The sequence below is a fragment of the Heptranchias perlo genome, chromosome 1 (assembly GCF_035084215.1).
Source record: "Heptranchias perlo isolate sHepPer1 chromosome 1, sHepPer1.hap1, whole genome shotgun sequence".
Classification (NCBI taxonomy): Eukaryota; Metazoa; Chordata; class Chondrichthyes; order Hexanchiformes; family Hexanchidae; genus Heptranchias; species Heptranchias perlo.
The window spans coordinates 110,688,784-110,710,274 of record NC_090325.1 but is presented as its reverse complement, the minus strand read 5'-3'; the positions used below and the strand labels follow the sequence as shown (position 1 = coordinate 110,710,274).

General features: G+C 42.0%; 1 protein-coding gene across 2 annotated transcripts in view; it reads right to left on the bottom strand.

Annotated features, from left to right (window-relative positions):
- The window catches only part of rab28 (RAB28, member RAS oncogene family), a 151,434-nt gene that overhangs the window by 12,245 nt on the left and 117,698 nt on the right, over window positions 1-21,491 (bottom strand). For both annotated transcript variants that reach the window (XM_067989605.1, XM_067989597.1), the window contains exon 6: window positions 20,434-20,511. In XM_067989605.1, coding sequence (XP_067845706.1) covers window positions 20,434-20,511 — 78 coding nt within the window. The remainder of the gene's footprint in view (window positions 1-20,433; window positions 20,512-21,491) is intronic.

The window sequence follows — 21,491 nt, the reverse complement described above, 5'->3', positions numbered from 1 at the left end:
ATTCCTATGATTTTTCTCGCGAGTTGTTTGCAGCAGTGCCCGGGAGATGAATCTTCCATTTTGGGAGACAAATCTTTTATTTCAGGAGACTCCAGGACAATCGGGTGGTTGGCAACCTCAAGACTAGAAATTTGTTGAATTTTTAAAAAAGGCCAGGACGAAAGTACAAACACTACATTGGAAAAGTCTGTGTAGTTGTACAAACCTTTTCCTGCAAATCTAAGAAAACAGCAGCGATGGGTTTCCAAGCAGGTTATTCTAAGTAATTAAATTACCTCTAAACTCTCCATTGAGATTTTAACACTTTTAAAAAGTAACCAAGCAGAAAAGTAACCTGCTTGGTTGCTCCAAAAGCCTCAACAATAGCACTGTCATAAAACAGTCAATTTTTCTGTTATTCAATGACTGCAATGATACTGGATGTGGAAATTCGACATTCAAGTAGTCACTCTGTTGATGTGATGAAGTGTAGTAACACCAGATGTGCTTTTTTAATCTGCACAAACAGGGGTGAAGAATGGCTCATAAGCCATCTGTAGCCATTTCATTGACTGTCTCAAATTCAACTGACCAACCAGTGAAGCCATAATATCCTAACCTAGATTGATTACATTTTGACGAAGTGCAAAATGAATAAAGTCATGTTTGACTTTCAAAAAAAGCTAATAAAAATAATCACTTCTTTGAAATGGCTGAAACAAACTGACAAGTTCCCACAGTGCTGAAACTCCACCTGCAAGCACTGCTGTTTTGAGGCCACAATAAGAAGTTCACTCTAGACTGACAGTGACCAGCTTATTCCGTGGATCTTTGCATTCTTTTTGCAGGTATTTCACACGAAAAATCCCACACTGCTGTGAAACATCAAGGGGGTCAATTTCCTCGGAGCTTCTCTCGCTGTGTTGCGGTAACAATGGAAACCCTATTTACACGGGGGAACAGGGTTTTCTCGCTGAACTTCCACTGAAGTTACCGCGGTGAGCAGGAGAAACCGCAAGGAAATTCACCCCACCCCCAACCATGGAAAAAATGTGTTGAAATTTGCAAGCACTTATATCAGTTTTAATTACATAGGCTACGAAAAACTAATGTGCAGGAATGTATGAACTACAACATGACTATCAACAGACTTGCATTCATTTCATTTACAGTTGATTTATACTGAGGTGGTATAGAAATAAAAAGTACATAGACGCTTTCTTGTAAAAAAAAAATCAGCTGAAAGTACTAGTTTTTTAAAAAACTTAATTGGATCTATAAAAACAAAAATGAAGTTAAGTGATTTCTATTGCTAGTGCTTCACGGTGGAACATGCAAGTACTTACTAGTGTTCAACAAAACCTTTTTCATCAGCAGACACATATGATGTAAATCTTGTCAAAACACATCAGATTCACTTACAAATGAAGCCATAACAACATAAATGATGCATGGTTTGACCCTCCCAGATCCCAACATTAGCCTATCCTAATAATGAGATACTGTGGACCAAACAGATCGCAAAAGGGACACATAAGGCAATCATTTTACTTTCTACTTTGAAGCTATATATGTGTCCTTCCATTTCGTTTTTTGTCTTTCCATTGTCAGCTACAAAGCTGCTCAGCCTTTATGCTCTGCCTGATCCAAATCTGCTCTTATCTCCCCTCTGAATGCAGTCAGACAGAAAGGTCCTACACTGCTCACTCTCTGTCTGACCCAACATCTTTTCCCCTGCATAATGCAACCATAATCCAACCCTCTCTGTCCTGGCCTGCCAAACTATGCCCCTTTCCTCAATCCGAGATGCCACCTTTGCATCCAGTCAATCCCAAATGGTGTATCGTATAGTGGCTATCCTCAATACTCAATTTCCAGCTTAGAAAAATGCTTCTCGCAACACCACAGGAGACGCCTATACATTTTCTTATTTGTTCTTGGGATGCGGGCGATCCTGGCAAGGCCTCATTTATTGCGCATCCCGTTGCCCTGATTTGCACAACTGAGTGGCTTATTAGGTCACTTCAGAGATCATTAAGAATCAACCATGTAGTGTAGGTTAGGGCTGCATCTAGGCCAAACTACGCAGGTTTCCTTCCTTAGCTTCAGTTAGATTCACTATTGTCCAGTGTGTGTATATAATATATACACACACACATATATATATAATATACACACACACATACATATGTGTGCGTGTGTACATGTATATATACACACTAAGGACATTAGTGAATATATACATATTCAGATTTTGTGACAGATTAGGAGGCTGTAAATCAAATCTACAAAGGATTTCAAATCACTTAAATTCTAATATCAACAATTTAAAAATTCATTTCCCTGAAGCAGCTTGTTGCTGCTGTCCTAATACCAATTTTGTGCTATACACATTTATGGTGTAAATTCAGCATCACATTGGTAGCACAACATGTATTATGTCAAAAATTAGTACCCCAACACTGCTGCTGGCTAAACCCAGTGGTGCTGATTGCCCATCCCCATTGTGTCACCTCTATTATAAAAGCTGCAGCTGAAATAATTGGGGAAATCTTAACCCCCTAGATCGGGCGGGAGAGGGGGGTTAAATTCTTAAAAATGTGAAACCCGACCCCAACCCGCTGTGAACGCACCTACTTCTGGTTTACCCTGGGCGGGTAGGGGACAGGCGAGTAACCTGCTCTCGAGAGGCAGGTCAGTAATTTAAATATATTAATGAGGCTGCATGCCTAAGATTTTAGCAGTCATTTAGATTTAATGGCTGCAGATCAGGTTTCGCAGGGCTCGGGAAACCTGACAGCTAAAGGAAGGCGAGTACTGCCGGATCCAGCAGGTAAGAGTTTTTCCACTGCTTGTGGGCCAGGAGGAGCAGGAATGTTTTTCCCCAGCCCCCCAAGCAAACCTGCCGCAATCGGCCGACCCCCTCCCCATGATCTGATTCCGACCAGTGATCTCCAGGCCGATCTGCAATCTCCCCCGACCCCCCGCCATGATCTCGCCCTCTCTCCTCTCCCTCCCCACTGGGGCTTTTACCGCAGGCCTTCCCGCCTGGCAGCCGGCCAGCCTCTCATTCTAACCAGCTGCCGGGCAGGAAACGGAGGAAAAAAAATTCAATTGAGGTCCTGTCGTTAAAGGGCAATTAGGGATGGGCAATAAATGCTGGCCTTGCCAGCGCGCCCACATCGCACGATTGAATTTTAAAAAAACTCCCCGTAAATATCGGGGTCAATGTCTCAAAAACAGATTGACTGGTTTCAGCACGAGCCTCTACTTACTGATACAAGTTTGAACACCCATGAGTCACCAGTAAATAGGTTTCAATTTGCCCAAACAGTATATGCTCTGGTTTTATCAAAAACTTGGACCACTACTGCACACATTCAGGTATTGCTATGTGTACATGGCTGTACAGCAGAGTAGTGCTTAGAGTCTTAAAGAAAATCAAAGCTTACTTTGGGAAACCAAAGCTCATTCAGAGTGTGTGAGCAAGACTGCGCTTCTTTATAGTGTACCTCATTCATATTGAGTCTGGTATAAAATTACTTAAACTACATTTATGGTGGGAGATCGGGAGAACCCCTCACTGAAATTACTGGTTTATGATTATATTAATATAATTTGTATCTGCTGGCCTGCAATTTGGATTGATTCTCAGAAATTAAATATATAAAAATATGTACAAACAACCATAATGCAAAAAGACACAAGTTAGTCTCCAGCAGTTCCATTTTTTCAGTGCTCTGTAAATTTGTTCACATGCATGTGGTAGTCACAGGTGTAGCATTGCACATGTTAGTCCTCGATCCAAATGATGTTTCCCTTCATATAAATTCCAGCTAGTAGTGGTATAAATAATGTGAAACCAGAGAATATGATAGCTTTAGAGTAGTCAGGGATGAGTTCAGTACCATAAAAGGCATATATTGCACATGATGATTAGCTAATGAGCACTCTGCTAAGGTTTCAATTGATCACCTTCATCTCATCTTATCTAACAACGTGAAGTCTAAATTAATTAAAGCTTCCCTTCTGATGTTATCTCAGAAAAGGTCACTGACTCCCATGTAAGGCCTTATAAAATGAAGAGTTTTCAGCCGCTTTATCTAATCTCAAAGCTCCTGGCCTCTCCATCTAGCAATCCATGCAACCTATCCCAATTAACTTCCAAAATGTTTGTTTAAATTGCAAGATCTAAACACACAGAACATGCCGGTTAACAATAAAGGCTAAGCATCATCCTTTTGTTTTATTATTAATAATATATTTATATATTTAATTTCTGAGAATCAATCCAAACTGCAGGCCAGCAGACACAAATTATATTAATATAATCATAAGCTAGTAATTTCAGTGAGGGGTTCTCCCGATCTCCCACCATAAATGTAGTTTACACCATTTCTCTGAAGTTTCCACTGATCCCATGCTGAAATTATGGTGGGAGATCAGGGAACTCCTGTGGAATTTCTATCCTGTAGTATCCAATTGGATTTCAATTACAATCCTTAAACATGAAGCCTAACTGAAATTCAAATGGACATCATGCTCATGTTAAAACCTATGTCTACTCAATGTTTATATAATTTGAACCAACAGTTTTAAGTTGTAGCAAACTTAGAACCCCTGACTGAAGCACTCCACTTTCCCATGTCAGATTTGATCATTAATTCTGACAAAGCACCGACACCCAAAACATTAACCCATCTTTGCCCTTTTCATATGCTGATCAACCTTCTGTGCAGTCAGAGCATATTCTGTTTTATTTTAAACTTCGATCAGACACTATAGAGTACAATAGAGAACACCTATTTCCCTGGTGTATAGGACAGGAAAAGGGGATGGAGACCCATTTCGCTGGATCTTGCCTTTTTTACATTTCCGTGGGATTTTCAGGGCTTCTGAGGCGGACAGAGCTGTACCTGTGTCTGCAGAGATTCAGACCCGTTGTAGCTACAATAATGAGGGACGATAGGATGTTTCCAGCTTCCTCCATCACTTTCCTGGGATGTGCTAGCTTGGCATTCAGTCTAGGGGCGCCCAGTGAAACATGGTTTAATGGCCTGCCCCTCAACCACTGCGGAGTAGAGGGTCCAAAGGGTCCAGGGGCAGGCTGAAAACAGGTGGGTAGTTGGCATATTTTTATTTTATCTTCCCCCCCACCCCCCCAGTATGTTTTCCAATCAGGGTTTGTCTTGGAGACCCAACACACAGCTGAGAGGCCTGTAGCAGTGCTTGAATATCCTACCCTTCTGCCAGAGCTAGGTCCTACCAGAGGGCAGGCCTGTGCCAAGGATGCTACTGGACCATGTTAATAGCCTAATGCAGGAAATCCCAGTGCTCCTGAACCTGGAAAAGAGAAGCACACGTTGGGAGGGCTTATTTTTATAGAGCCTATTTACTTGCTGTCATTCTGTTCAATTTCATACGACTGTAGTTCTGTCCTTTCACTTACTTATGGGATGGAACTCCAGTCTTATCGCTTCATCATGATCTAGCTAATTAATAAAATATAACCATCTGTCCTGCGCCCATATATGAAATAGTAACAAAATTGTCCACACGTACACCCAACATGATCCCACACCAAACGCTGATGGTGTTTTCACTGCTACTGGACAAACTATTTCACACAGATTCAAGTATTACTCCTTATTTTAAAGATTACATACAATGAAACATCTTTATTATAGGATGGCTTAACTAGCACCATGTGGCAAAGCGTAGACTCTCTAATTGTAATATTGCTTTGTTTAAACATTACTTTCTTTAGGAGAAATCATGGAGCAAGTACAATTGACTTTTTTCCCCAATAAAAACTGTTAAGATATTAAATTCTAATTTTATTAAAGTCATAGCTCTCAAAACAGAGCAAAACATCAAAATAAGATGGCTCTGAAAGTCTTCATCTTAGCACGTAGCTTTTGTGCAGTTTGTATTTTCAGATGTTGTCATTAAGGTGAAGATATGCAGTTATTTTTAAGCAAGCTGTTATACTTTCATTTGCAACACTGATTTAGTCTAACCATAATATTGGTGCAAGTAGAAAATGTACTGCAATTAAAATTATAACATCCAAAACCATTTTGAACAAATTTCTGATTGGTTTAAAAACTTTGTATTTGGCAAATTAGCCTGGGAAGTGCTAAGTAGAGAGTAATTGAGAGTTATATCTTGTCAAATGAAATATTGACATAATATACTGGTGCTCCAAAGCACTGGAGAAGGAACTGAGCAATACAAAATGTAAGCAGATGACAAATGCTTCGTTAAAGGATGGGCAACAAAACAAAACATAGGCTGATGTATCCTAAGCAGTTCACATGCACCTCTTACCAGCTGGCTCAAGGCCAACACTGTCAGAGGCCTAGGAGCAGATTGGCTGCCCACCCGCTTAGCTGGAAAATACTGTACAACAGGAGGAGATGGTGAGGGGGGAAGACACAAATTAAATACGACAGGAAAGGGAAAAAAAAGTCATTCAACAAAAATTATTAGCATAAAAATGCATTACCATTGATAAGTAACAAAAATTCCAGTGAAAAGGTAATGGTTTAACTGAAGTGAAAAGCTAGATACTTCATCATCCAAAAGGTGCTGAATCTGCCATTTCATTCTAGTACTCCTCTTTCTGGGTGTAAAGAAATCAGGCTGGATGACAATACACTGAACGACCCCCACACCTTCCTTCCAGAGCCAACACGTCTCCACCAACACGATCCCAGAAAAAGACGAATGGATTCTTAGGAAGCTAGGGAACCTTATCACTAAGGTCCTAAACTTTCTGGATAACATATCTACTTGGGAGTAAATGCTCGTCACTGCAGCACATACCTAGAATCAACAACTCGTCAAAGTACTTGACTACAGTTTGGTCCTGTCTACTGGAACTACATTATGAAAATTGCATTAATTAATAAGGGATAGTCGACATTTATTTTTCTTTAGTATGGGCTCTTTTTAAAATCTTTAGCAAGACAGGAATGTGCATTGCTAATTTACAGAACTTTCTTCTTTTGAGTGACTAAATCTTAATTTTTTTTTACAAATGAAAAGTCCCTTTTTTAAACACTATGGCATGATTAAACACATCACTGACATCATCACATGGCCTTTCCAAGCACACTTGATAAAAATCTACCACTGCAATTTTTTTTAAAAAATTCTCCTTTCTCCTCTCTCTCTTTCTTTCTCTTTCTCTCTGGTGGCAGCTAATACTAGGCATGGTTCCTGACACATTAGCAGTCCTCTGTATTGTGCCCAAGCAGCTATTCATCACGTGCGTGTCTGGGAATTTTCGGCATGATTTTAGCATGGAGCCGGGAACCGAGTGGGTGGGTAAATTATCGCGTGGGAAACCCGCAAGTCAAGTGAGCACACTGGATTCTGCGATCGCAGCTCAATTGAAGGCAACTGATTGAGAGGGAGAGAACAGTGAAGGCAGAGTGAGTGAGGGGGGAGAGGGAGCGTAGGGAATGGGGAGGGGAGAGATGGCGGACAAAGGGTGAGGGCGGGGAGGGGCGGGGTGAGGGAGAGATGAGGGGAGAGGAGGGTAGTAAGGGAGAGGAGAGAGGGAAAATGAAAGAGGAGGGGATGAATAGAGAGGGTGCAGGAGGAGGGGAGGGGGAGAGAAGGAGGTGAGGTGGAGGAGAAGCGATTTCACGATCAGTGCAATACAAGTAACATTTATATTTTGAACTTCCTAACAGCACCAGCATTAGCATTAAAAGATGAAAACAATAACGGATGTGCCTGGCAATTATATTCCACTGCATAGGTGAGGTGCGAGTGACTGCCCTTGACATCAAGGCAGCATTTGACAGAGTATGGCACCAAGGAGCCCTAGTATCGGGGAATCGGGGAAAACTCTCCAGTGGCTGGAGTCATACCTAGCATAAAGGAAGATGGTAGTGGTTGTTGGAGGCCAATCGTCTCAGCCCCAGGACATTACTGCAGGTGTTCCTCAGGGCAGTGTCCTGGGCCCAACCATCTTCAGCTGCTTCATCAATGACCTTCCCTCCATCATAAGGTCAGAAATGGGGATGTTCGTTGATGATTGCACATTGTTCAGTTCCATTTGCAACACCTCAAATAATGAAGCAGTCCATACCCACATGCAGCAAGACCTGGACATCATCCAGGCTTGTGCTCATAAGTGGCAAGTAACATTCGCGCCAGACAAGTGCCAGGCAATGACCATCTCCAACAAGAGAGAGTCTAACCACCTCCCCTTGACATTCAACGGCATTACCATCGCCGAATCCCTCACCATTAACATCCTGGGGGTCACTATTGACCAGAAACTTAACTGGACCAGCCATATAAATACTGTGGCTACAAGAGCAGGTCAGAAGCTGGGTATTCTGCGGCGAGTGACTCACCTCCTGCCTCCCCAAAGCCTTTCTACCATCTACAAGGCACAAGTCAGGAGTGTGATGGAATACTCTCCACTTGCCTGGATGAGTGCAGCTCCAACAACACTCAAGAAGCTCGACACCATCCAGGACAAAGCAGCCCGCTTGATTGGCACCCCATCCACCACCCTAAACATTCACAACCTTCACCACCGGCGCACAGTGGCTGCAGTGTGTACCATCCACAGGATGCACTGCAGCAACTCGCCAAGGCTTCTTCGACAGCACCTCCCAAACCTACGACCTCAACCACCTAGAAGGACAAGAGCAGCAGGCACACGGGAACACCACCACCTGCATGTTCCCCTCCAAGTCACACACCATCCCGACTTGGAAATATATCGCCATTCCTTCATCGTCGCTGGGTCAAAATCCTGGAACTCCCTACCTAACAGCACTGTGGGAGAACCTTCACCACACGGACTGCAGCGGTTCAAGAAGGTGGCTCACCACCACCTTATCAAGGGCAATTAGGGATGGGCAATAAATGCCGGCCTCGCCAGCGATGCCCACATCTCATGAACGAATAAAAAAAAATATGGGAAATGTGATGGATTCAATCAAAGGGCCTGTCAACCACTGCTGAGGGAAGACTCAGCTGACAAAAAAGGACTTTAGGATCTCTGGTGTGAAAAGCTGATTTATTACAGCAGATATGACAGAGAAGGAGAAAATTAGAGAAAGGGATAAAGTATTTACTGGAAGTGGGGTGGGAAGAAACACAATCCAAATAGTTGTGGGCGTCCGAGCTTGTAATAAACATCTATGGAAAGCCTTTTGCCAAAGATGGAGAGAAGGCCAGAAAAAGGGAAGAGATGGACCACACAAAGGCAAATAATGGATGAGAATTGGAAACACATTTGGAGTTCTATAATTTATTAGCAAATGAACCAAGTTCTCATAAAATGTTATGATTCTTTCAAGTAACTTGACTGCAGAATATTCCAATATTGCAGATGTCGTCATCATTCTTAAAAACATAAGTTTGTGCACACACTCAACATTAATTCAGGATGTTAACAATTGATTATTTTCAGTTTATTTAATTGAGCGATGGCTGGAAGAGTGAATAGAGACCCAACACAAACAACTCTCAGCCAAACGTTCGCCTGAGAGAACTGAGAGACCAGCTGCAATCCCTGAGCTTTCCTTGAGATGTGTCAATCACAAGTTAAAGGGCCAAATCAACTTGTGCATGAATCTCGCCTCCGTTTCATTGGCAAGTTTCAGAAGCCATGGGAAACCCATGGAGGTCAGGTAAATTTCATTTCAGGTTCAGAATGCACAAAAAATTACCTACCTTAAGTATTTGAAGTAGGTAAATTGCCCCTTTAACGATCCGCCCGCTGGCATTAATAGGGGACTCGACTTCCATGTTTCCAATGCGCGTGCACATCCAAAAATGCCTGGGTTAAATCCGGAAATGGAGCCAGATTGCGGTCCCACTGATGAAATCAACAACTTTTACTGCCCACCTGCCCCCAGCCCACCTGGTCTTGGGAGTTAAAATTACCTCCTTTGTATTAGCAGGCTTTTTAAAAGTGGGAGGTCATCACAACCAAACTGTATCCTGACCTATCAAACAGAGCAGAGCATTTGCAGCAGAAGCTCAATAAAAATAGGAGCAAAAATCATGATCAATTTTTCTTTACCACAGCCCCATGGATCAAACCTGAACCTTTCTGATCTGTATCATTCAAAACTAAAGTAACTTTACAAATTTTGGGTCCCTACCAGATCGTCTTTCAGTTTCAGTGTCACCTGTTTCTCCTGTTAGCAGACGCTTATGATCAGGAGTTTACCTGTGCTGCCCTAGTCATACAATAGCATGACCAAGGGGTTATAACAAGCAGCTGGAGCATTGTATCCCGTTCTTGGATATAGTGCAGGAAGCAGTTTAATGACCTAACCAGCTCAGGAAGAGTGAGTACACAGTTGGTGATTCACATATAGCCTCCAACCTGTACAACAACCCCCACTCTCACTCTGTCTTGCCAAGCATACCCCATCACATCACTCCTCACACCCACTTAAGTTTCAAGAGCACCATGTTACACTTTATACACTTCCTCACCTCCGCATTTATCCATCCACCACTGCCACTCACCCCAATTCTTATGCAATGTGATGCGTCTGTCTCTGTCACCCTCACCGAATACACTGCATCCATCGGGTGACCTACAGTTGCCCATAGGTCTGTTCCTCTGCCCATTGTAGGAGAAGTGAGCACAAAACGCAAGGAAAAGGGAGAGGACCCGAGAAGGCCCGCCACAAATTGTGCAGCTGACAGATGCAGAAGAGGAGGCCTTGGAGATAAGTCGCACCTCTACGTCCCTGACAATCGGAGATGGAGAGACTGGGAACTAGCAGATACAAATATCTGACACACATGTTGACCATATTTCATCAATGACTGATCTATGAGAAGCCAGAGTATGCTGACTGGCAAGATTGTTACTTTGCCAGGAATAACTCATATCCGTTTCTTCTGTCTTCCAGGGCCTTTCCCAACAGTCTGTGGACATGCCTGACGGTGATTCCTCAGAGGAGCTCATTCCTTCTCAGGGTGCACCGTCACAGGATGTACAGCCATACACCAACGCAAATACTCACACTTCAGTGGGTCTAGTTAGACAGTTAGTTGGGTTTTCGCCTGGCAGGGACAGCTGTGGAGTGTCTGTGTTGGGGGGCGCACTCCTCTCCGAGCTCTGCTCAGCTGGTAACAGATGCTGAATCCCGGGTTCCATCGTTGAGGAGGAGGATGATAGAAGTACAACTGCACCTTTGCAAGATACTGGAAAATGTGCCATGCACGCTCTCCACAATAGCAAAGAGGATGGAGGAGTCCAACTCCAAAATTGCATGTAATTGCGAGAATGTCTGCCATGGCGAGAACGGCCGCCTTGATGGAGCTTCAAGCACGGCTCTCAAGTAAGTCTATGCAGGCCATAACCACAGCCATGCAGGAGATGTCTGCTGCCTTAAACAGGATGACATATTTTATCCGTGGCCTTACAACATGCCACTGATCGGCATTGAGCTGCTCCCCAGCAGAGTGGTGGGAGTGACGCTGCGCAGGCTCGGGTGAGGGATGGTGGCGAAAGGGGACATGGAAGTGGGATCTCCACTAAAAGCGCTCCCATTTCTCACCCATTGCCACCCACCACCCTCAGCCAGTACCCGAAATGCTGTCTCGTCTCCTGATGGCCGAATCTGCCCCAGCACAGAGCAGTCTTTGGCGGTGCCCCCAGGGGCTCCAAAACCCAGAGGTCGTAGGCCAAAAGCAGGGATTTGAGCAGCCTGCCTCTACCTCTGCTGTAGCCAGAGGAGGTGCACCACTTAGAAGCAGTAGGAAGTGTAAGAGAAAGCAATTGTAATTCACCAAGGGTATGTACATGGGTGTTTGACAAAATGTTATGTGGTAATGTTTCCTTTTTCTAATAATGGCACATAAAGTTTATTGATTAGCACCATTTTGGTCATTATTGTGTCCCGAGTGCCAACTCGCCCTTTCAGTTGCTTCATGATGAATGTGAATATGTGACAGGACCCACTGGGGGACGTGCAATGGGTGTATGTTTGGTTGAAGGACTGTTTTGTGCAAAGAGTGGGGGGGTTAGCGCAGGATTTAATTCTTTATTTTTTCCAGTCTTACTGACTAACTGAATCTTCTAGCTATTAGGGCATCCCTGGCATCCAGAGCAGCAATGTACATGGCTGGTCAGGTGATGGGTGCACCATCTTCATATTGCTCCTCGTCCTCCTTCTCTTCTTCAATGGTCTCGTCATCAGAAGATGATTGATGAGCGCCTTGGTCGTCTGCCACCTCAAATCCTCTCTGCTACGCAATGTTGTGCAGAACGCAGCACGTCACTATGATTCTGGACACCATCACTAGCTCCTTCCAGAGTGCCACTGGAGACATGTCAAGGGGGCATGCCAGAGGCAAAGAAATTGAAGGCAGTGGTGACTTTGACAGCGACAGGCAATGCATGGCCACCAGGGAGCAGCTCTTCTTCTAGGACACTGCAGCTGTCTGTGATCACCTGCTGTGTCAATCTGAGCATACGGAAGCACTGCTCTTCAGATAGGTCAAGGAAGCTGACCATCTGTCTGTACACCCTGTTATGTGGGTACTGCCTCCTGCAACCTTGGCCACTCTGTTACTCTCCACTACGCACCTCTTTGCTGTTTACCTCCCACCACAGCATGACCTTGCAGCCATGGATAGTGATTGTCTTCCTCGTTCAAAGTCCAATGGAAAGCAGCCATGGCGTCCCCCATCCTGACGTTGTCCGTTTGAAAGCCTCCAAAGTTCTGCAACACGTCTCTTATCACAAGAGCTCTCAGCATAATGTTTGCCACAGGGAACTGAGAAAGCAGCAGTATGCACTGAGCCTTTATTCATATCGGGGAACCAGAAGTTTAAACATCCCCATGAAGTGCCGCTCAATCTCACTGACGAAATTAGCGGGAAACCCATGCTGGAGGTATTAATTTTAAATCCCTGGTAAAATCTCTTCAAATGTGCCTTATTAGCATATGATAACAACCAACTGGCCTCTGGCAAGCAGCTTACTCGCACGCACCGAAATGTGCCTCCGTTAAAACCGGAAGTGGGAGCATTGGAGGCGGGTTTGAGAATTTTGAAATTTTTATCTTCCCACCTGCCCCCAACCCACCCATTCTTGGGAGGTTAAAATTCCCCCTTGTATGTCTGACTTCTTTACCAGCTGTCAGCAGACTGTGTGAAAATTCCCTGTGTATTCTTAGTTAACTGAGCTGGATTTCGAGGATTTCATTTCCAACAACGTTCACCTGAGGAAGGAGGAAGCCTCCGAAAGCTTGTGAATTTAAAATAAAATTGCTGGACTATAACTTGGTGTTGTAAAATTGTTTACAATAACTTAATAACAATATTGTAATATATTGAACATAATTATAAGATCCAGTCTACCTACTCCCCTTAGCATCTCAAAATATTTCAGTAAGATTACCTGTAAGCTGCTTTTTTTGCCTTGTAAACATCCGTAGTAGTCTTACAGGTGCCCAATACCATTCACCAAATTAGTTGCTATTTTTTGTACTCTCCAAGGCCACGTTACACTAAATGCGAGGTAAAATAGTGCTTTGCACAAACTAATCATCACTTCCTGTGATTTGTGCTCTATCCTCATGCTATACACCTTAAGATCCTGTTTGTCATTTTCACCACTGCTGCATATTGTGCGTTTGTGGTTTTTACTAACCCCTCCCCCGCCCCCCCAGATCACTTTCACATAACTCAAACTCTTGACATTTGGAATCATCTTAGTTGCTTATCTTTACATCCTTTGATGGCAATACTACACTCCCCGTTAGATGACAAGAACTACATGCAGAACTCCAGATGGGGTTAGACCAAAGTCTGTACACAATAGACCACAACACTGATTTGTTCTCCATACCATTGCTGATGCAATTTAATATTTTATTTGTCTTATTTGTTGCAGCTAGGAACTGAGCTGATGACTTTGTAGACTTATCAGGTATAAACCTTAGACCTCTTTCTTGATGAGCACATCATACCATTCAGCATTACATTTAACACAAACTCCCTCTTTCAACTCTTTGTTCACACACAGGTTATTTTACTTGCCCACACTGAATTGCACCAGCCACCAATTAGCTTGATTACTTCTAGGAACATAGGAAGAGGAGTAGGCCATTCAGCCCCTCGAGCCTGCTCCGCCATTTGATAAGATCATGGCGGATCTGTGATCTTGAACAGTTGTTCAAGAACAAGTGAAAGGGAAAAGCGTAGAGCAGCGGAAAGAAAGTGTACTTTAGGCACGAGAGATAAAATAAAAACTAGAAGGTGCAAGGCGATTAACCCAGCATCAAAGCTGTGGCAGGGGGTTGGGAACCTGAGCAGGGAGACAGAGGAAAGCGTGTCAGGAAGGGACAGAAGGTATGGAGAAAAAGGTAAAGTGTTAAAAAAGGAAAAAGCAAGAACTAAGTGTCACAAAACATATTTGAAAGTTCTTTATCTGAATGCACGTAGCATTCGTAACAAAATGGACGAGTTAACGGCACAAATAACGACGTATGGGTATGATGTTGTGGCCATTACAGAAACATGGCTGCAGGGTGACAACGACTGGGAATTAAATATGCCAGGGTATTTAACAATCAGGAAGGACAGGCAGGAAGGAAGGGGAGGTGGGTGGCTATGTTAATAAGGGAAGGAATCACTGTAATACAGAGAAAAGATATTGGGACAAAGGATCAGGATAATGAAACAGTTTGGGTAGAGATAAGGAATAATAAGGGGAAAAAAACACTCGTGGGCGTAGTATATAGGCCTCCTAATAGTTGCAACTCTGCTGGAAGAAGTATTAATCAGGAAATAGTCGGGGCGTGTAATAAGGGAACAGCTATAATTATGGGGGATTTTAACTATCATATTAACTGGACAAATCAAATTGGGCAGGGCAGCCTTGAGGAAGAGTTTATTGAGTGTATTAGGGATGGATTTCTTGAGCAGTATGTAACTGATCCTACAAGGGGGCAAGCAACCTTGGACCTGGTCCTGTGTAATGAGCCAGGATTAATTAATAATGTCCTAGTTAAGGATCCCCTTGGAATGAGTGACCATAACATGGTTACATTCCATATCCAATTAGAGGGTGAGAAGGTTGGTTCTCAAACAAGCGTACTGAGCTTGAATAAAGGAGACTATGATGGTATGAGAGCGGAATTGATTAAAGTGGACTAGGAAAATAGTTTAAAGGGTAAGACGGTACATGAACAGTGGTGTTCATTTAAGGAGTTATTCTACAACTTTCAAAAAAAATATATTCCACTGAGGAAAAAAGGGTGTAAAAGAAATGACAGCCATCCGTGGCTAAGTAAAGAAATTAAGGATAGTATCCGAGTAAAAACAAGGACATATAAGGTAGCCAAACTTAGTGGGAGGATAGAAGATTGGGAAGTCTTCAAAAGACAGCAAAAAGTAACTAAAGGATTGATTAAGAAAGGGAAGATAGATTATGAAAATAAATTAGCAAAAAATATAAAAACAGATAGCAAAAGTTTCTACAGTTATATAAAAAGAAAAAGGGTGGCTAAGGCAAACATAGGTCCCTTAGAGGATGAGACCGGGAAATTAATGGTGGGAAACATGGAGATGGCAAAAATGCTGAACAAATATTTTGTTTCAGTCTTTACGGTAGAGGACACTAAGAATATCCCAACAGTGGACAAACGGGGGGCTTTAGGGGGGGGAGGAGCTAAATATGATTAAAATCACTAAGGAATTGGTACTCAGTAAATTAATGGGACTCAAGGCGGATAAATCCCCTGGACCTGATGGCGTACATCCCAGGGTCTTGAGGGAAGTGGCAGTAGGGATTGTGGATGCTTTGGTAATAATTTTCCAAAATTCTCTGGACTCGGCAAAGGTCCCGGCAGATTGGAAAACTGCTAATGTAACACCGTTATTTAAAAAGGGTAGTAGGCAGAAGGCTGGAAATTATAGACCAGTTAGCCTAACATCTGTGGTGGGTAAAATTTTGGAGTCTATTATTAAGGAGACAGTAGCGGAACATTTGGATAAACATAATTTAATAGGACAAAGTCAGCATGGCTTTACGAAGGGGAGGTCATGACTGACAAATTTGCTTGAGTTCTTTGAGGATATAACGTACAGAGTGGATAAAGGGGAACCAGTGGATGTAGTGTATTTAGACTTCCAGAAGGCATTCGACAAGGTGCCACATAAAAGATTATTGCTCAAGATAAAGAATCACTGGATTGGGGGTAATATTCTGGCATGGGTGGAGGATTGGTTATCTAACAGGAAGCAGAGAGTTGGGATAAATGGTACATTCTCGGACTGGCAACCAGTAGCCAGTGGTGTTCCGCAGGGGTCGGTGCTGGGTCCCCAACTCTTTACAATCTATATTAACGATTTGGAGGAGGGGACAGAGTGTAACATATCAAAGTTTGCAGATGATACAAAGATGGGAGGGAAAGTAGAGAGTGAGGGGGACATAAAAAACCTACAAGGGGATATAGACAGGCTGGGTGAGTGGGCGGAGATTTGGCAGATGCAATATAATGTTGGAAAATGTGAGGTTATGCACTTTGGCAGGAAAAATCGGAGAGCAAGTTATTATCTTAATGGCGAGAAACTGGAAAGTACTGCAGTAACAAAGGGATCTGGGGGTCCTAGTGCAAGAAAATCAAAAGGTTAGTATGCAGGTGATCAAGAAGGCCAACGGAATGTTGGCTTTTATTGCTAGGGGGATAGAATATAAAAACAGGGAGGTATTGCTGCAGTTATATAAGGTATTAGTGAGACCGCACCTGGAATACTGCATACAGTTTTGGTGTCCATACTTAAGAAAAGACATACTTGCTCTCGAGGCAGTACAAAGAAGGTTCACTCGGTTAATCTTTAAGATACATAGGTTACTTGGACCAAGCACTGCCTCTATTTTGAAAGCTCTTAAGCTCTTCATGATTGTATCTGTCGTTATTTTCATGTTGTTTAGTTTTGCCTCTATCTTTCCTCAAAATCTGACTTAGACAACCTACTCTCGTCTACCTGAGCAAAGACAGTGTAAAGTAACTATCTGATAAGTGCTATTTCTTTGTCCCCTGATTCCAATTTCACACTATCATTTTAAGTGAACCAGTGCTTTCTTTCATCTTTTTGCTGCATGTATATTTGAAAAACCCTTTATTAGTTAAATGTCAGGAGGTAGTTCTTTTCCCAAGAATAGTGGACCTCTGGAACAAGCTACTGGCTCATGCGGTGGACACCGATTCGCTGAATTCCTTCAAGTGAGAGCTGGACTTGTTTCTGGCTGGGGCGAAGATCACCTTGTATAAAAGGTAAGTAATGTAATGCATAGAATTATCAGGGCCAGAGTGATTTCATGGACTAGTTTCGATTGTCTAAGGGGGTCGGAGAGGAATTTGGCCAAGTTGGCCTGGTTTTTCGCATGCCTCAGGAGATCACATGGTTTTGGGTGGGGTGGAATGTGTGTATACTGTGATACACAAGGTATTACAATTGTGTGGGATAGGCTGGATGGACCAGAGAGTCTTTTTCTGTCCATCATTGATCGTATATTCTCAGTAATCTAACATTCAGTGTTACTCATTACTTTTTTTCATCTGGTTTTACTTACTAAAATCTCCTGCCCACTAGAGTCCATGTATATTTTGAAAGCTTTTTGCTTATCCTTTATACTATCCCTGTTTACCATGATAATCTGTTACATTTTGATATATTTTGATTTGGCCAGAATGAATACTTGATTGCAGCCTCACCAACATTTCCTAAAGATATCCCACTTTTCTGGTGCAGATCTCCGAATCATTACTGTGCTCCAATTAATACTTTTTAGTTTTCTGTTATAATTACCTCCCAGTTTTGTCCAAGCTGCAGCCAGGTCTCCATAATTACTTCCACACCATGTCCCTCTTAGCTTCATTCATGCTTCAAGATCCTCTATTTTATTTGAAATATGCCTAGCATTGGTATAAATGTGTGATGGCCTTGAACTACATGCCACGATGTGTCAGTCACTATATTACGTTAGGTTAACATTACCTGCTTATCATTTCTATTTTAATATTTTGCCCCTGTGGCTGTGTCAGCTCTCATGATTGAAACACATGACTTCAACAGAATAATATTAGGCCATGTGATCAAACAAGAGACTATCAGAGTTCATATCAATGTATGTAACAGGGGCTTACTAAAGCCTTACTATACAAGATAACCCACAAGGTTGAATTAAAAGACTGCAATATGCAACACATGAGGAGCTAGGGATAACATAGTTAACTGCAAGAGCAAGATTGAACAGTTCACCAATCTTGCTCAACCCTGAGGTGTCTTACAGCCTTGAACACATTCCGGAGTATGTTACAACAGGCAATAAATGCAAGCTTGCTTACATCCACAGAACAAATAAAAAATTAAAGTACTGGAGAAATTAATAGGAATGAAAGCCGACAAATCCTCTGGACCTAATGGCCTACATCCTAGAGTTTTAAAAGAGGTGGCTGCAGAGATAGTGGATCCATTGGTTTTGATCATCCAGAATTCCTAAGATTCTAGAAAGGTCCCTGTGAATCGGAAGGTTGCAAATGTAACCCCGCTATTCAAGAAAAGTGGAGGAGAGAAAACAGGGAACTATAGGCCAGTTGGCCTGACATCAGTAGTAGGGAAAATGCTACAATTGATTATTAAGGACGTAGTAACAGGGCACTTAGAAAATCATAATATGATTAGGTAGAGTCAACACGGTTTTATGAAAGGGAAATAGTGTTCGACAAACCTATTTGAGTCTTTTGAGGATTTAACTAGCAGGGTAGATAAGGGGGAACCAGTGGATATAGTATATTTGGATTTTCAAAAGGCATTCGATAAGGTGCCACACAAGAGGTTGTTACACAAGATTAGGCCTCATGGGATTGGAGGTAATATAATAACGTGGATTGAGAATTAGTTAACGGACAGAAAACAGGGTAGGAATAAACGAGTCATTTTTGAGTTGGCAGGTTGTAACTAGTGGGGTGCCGCAAGGATCAGTGCTTGGGCCTCAGCTGTTTACAATACATATCAATGACTTTGATGGGGGGGACTGGGTGTAATGTATCCAAATTTGCTGACGATACAAAGCTAGGTGGAAAAGTAAGTTGTGAGGAGGATGCAAATAGGCTTCAAAGGGCTATAGACAGGATAAGTGAGTGGGCAAGGTGGCAGATGGAGTATAACGTGGGGAAATGTGAAATTATCCACTTTGGTAGGAAGAATAGAAATGCAGAATATTTTTTAAAAGGTGAGAGACTGAGAAAGGTTGGTAGCCAAAGATTTGGGTGTCCTTGTACATGAATCACAGAAAGTTAACATACAAACAGCAAGCAATTAGGAAGGCAAATGGTTTGTTAGCCTTTATTGCAAGGGGGGTTGGAGTATAAGAGCATGGAGGGCTCTTATAAAGGGCTTTGGTGAGCGCGCACCTCGAGTACTGTGTACAGTTTTGGTCTCCTTACCTAAGGAAGGATATACTTGCCTTAGAGGGGGTGCAACGAAGGTTCACTAGATTTATTTCTGGGATGAGAGAGTTGGCCAGTGTGGAGAGATTGCATAGAATGGGCCTATATTCTCTGGAGTTTAGAAGAATGAGAAGTGATCTCATTGAAACGTATAAAATTCTTAAAGGGCTTGACAGGGTAGAAACTGAGAGGCTGTTTCCCCTGGCTGGAGAGTCTAGAACTAGAGGTCATAGCCTTAAGATAAGGGGTCGGCCATTTAGGACTGAGATGAGGAAAAAGTTCTTCACTCAGAGGGTTGTGAATCTTTGGAATTCACTAACCCAGAGGGCTGCGGATGCTCAGTCGTTGAGTATATTCAAGACTGAGATCGATGGATATTTTTGGATACTAAAGAAATCAAGGGATATGGGGATAGGGCGGGAAAGGAGTTGAGGTAGAAGATCAGCCATGATCTTATGGAATGGCGGAGCAGGCTTGAAGGGCCGTATGGCCTACTCCTGCTCCTATTTCTTATGTTCTTCAGTATAGGGGTTTGTACCATTTCTATATTCAATTTACCATTTCAATTTTTTTTTGTTGCATTTGGATTTGTTCAAGCAGACGGTAATGGGGATGTTTAGCTCCAATTTGTGTACCGTTTGTTTAAAGTAGAAGTGATATCAGGATTTATTTCAGTGGAAACAGAAAAAAACATAGCTTTTGTTTATGATAATGCCTATGCTAATGGATATTAACTGCTTTATAAATGCATCTCTAGTGTCTGAAGTTCATTTTTATAGATAGACTCTAACCTTGACTAATTGAACAATGGGATAGCACTTCAGTATTCATATGTTCACTAAAAATTGCACATTCAATTATTTCTTTATTAAATCTTTACTAGAATTATAAGTCCATAGAGAAAGCAATATTTGAGTAAATTAAAATAATTTAACAAATTATCATTTAGATAATCAAATTAATTCATTTGTCAGTGTTCTTACAGTACCTGTGATTGTTCGATCTCTGCTTTATTTAGCTTGATACCAATTATGTCAGCAGCAAACCTTTGAAAACAGAGGAAGACCTGCAAAAGAACACAGTTTAAATTATCAGAAACAAACATATACAGCTGTCAAAAATAACCAGATTCATCCCTTTTTTTTCCAACATTAAACATTTAAACTAGATCTACCCATATGTTATGAGTTTATCATGTACTGCATTTTATACATCAAGTATTTTCTCCAGATCCTAACTGAAATGACGAAAATCACAAAAAAGTCACAAATATAAAAAGTTGAATCACAATTAAAGTTGTGCTTTTTGGGGGACTGGGTTGAAAAAAGGCATTGCAAGTTGCACTGAAGTATATTCTCCCTGACTTTAGAAACTTATCCAGAAAGCTGGTCTAGCCTGCAAAAGTGCTCACTGCTTTCTGATACAACATAATGTAAATGCAAATCCATTCAAAGTACCTTCTTATAAGTGAATTATAATTTGGTTTCCAAGATCCCATAAGGAGTCATTCGTTGCTATATAGCTGATTCTGGCATGCTAGAGGGTTCCACAAAGGCTTATTTAAAAAAAAATTTGGTTGTAATGCAGAAAATCAGCATGTTAATAATAAAAGGCAACCTAATTTGATTGTTGCTATGAAATTTTTGTAAAATTGTAAAATCAAACTGGAGAATTTGTTTCTCTTGCTCTAAAAACTCTAATTTTGTCTATGTATAGAAAGTGAGATATTACAGCTACAATCACCTACCCAACTGGGCACTATTAATAATATTTTCAGAATGACTAAAGTAATACAAACAATTGTGCTTGACTAATTGTTGTGTCTCATCTTTATATGGACATAGGTGGCCTGAATGCTCACTCATGTTCACTTTGTCCACTTTCTGGTCTCTCAACCACTGTCTGTCTGGTGATGCAGCTATTCCACTGCTGCTGGCATGGAAAACCGTTTGAAGAAGATTTTTGTTCGCCTGCATCATTGAAGGAAGCACAGCCAGTGCACTGACATAAATAGATGTGACTGGAAGCATGAACTGACCACTTTTG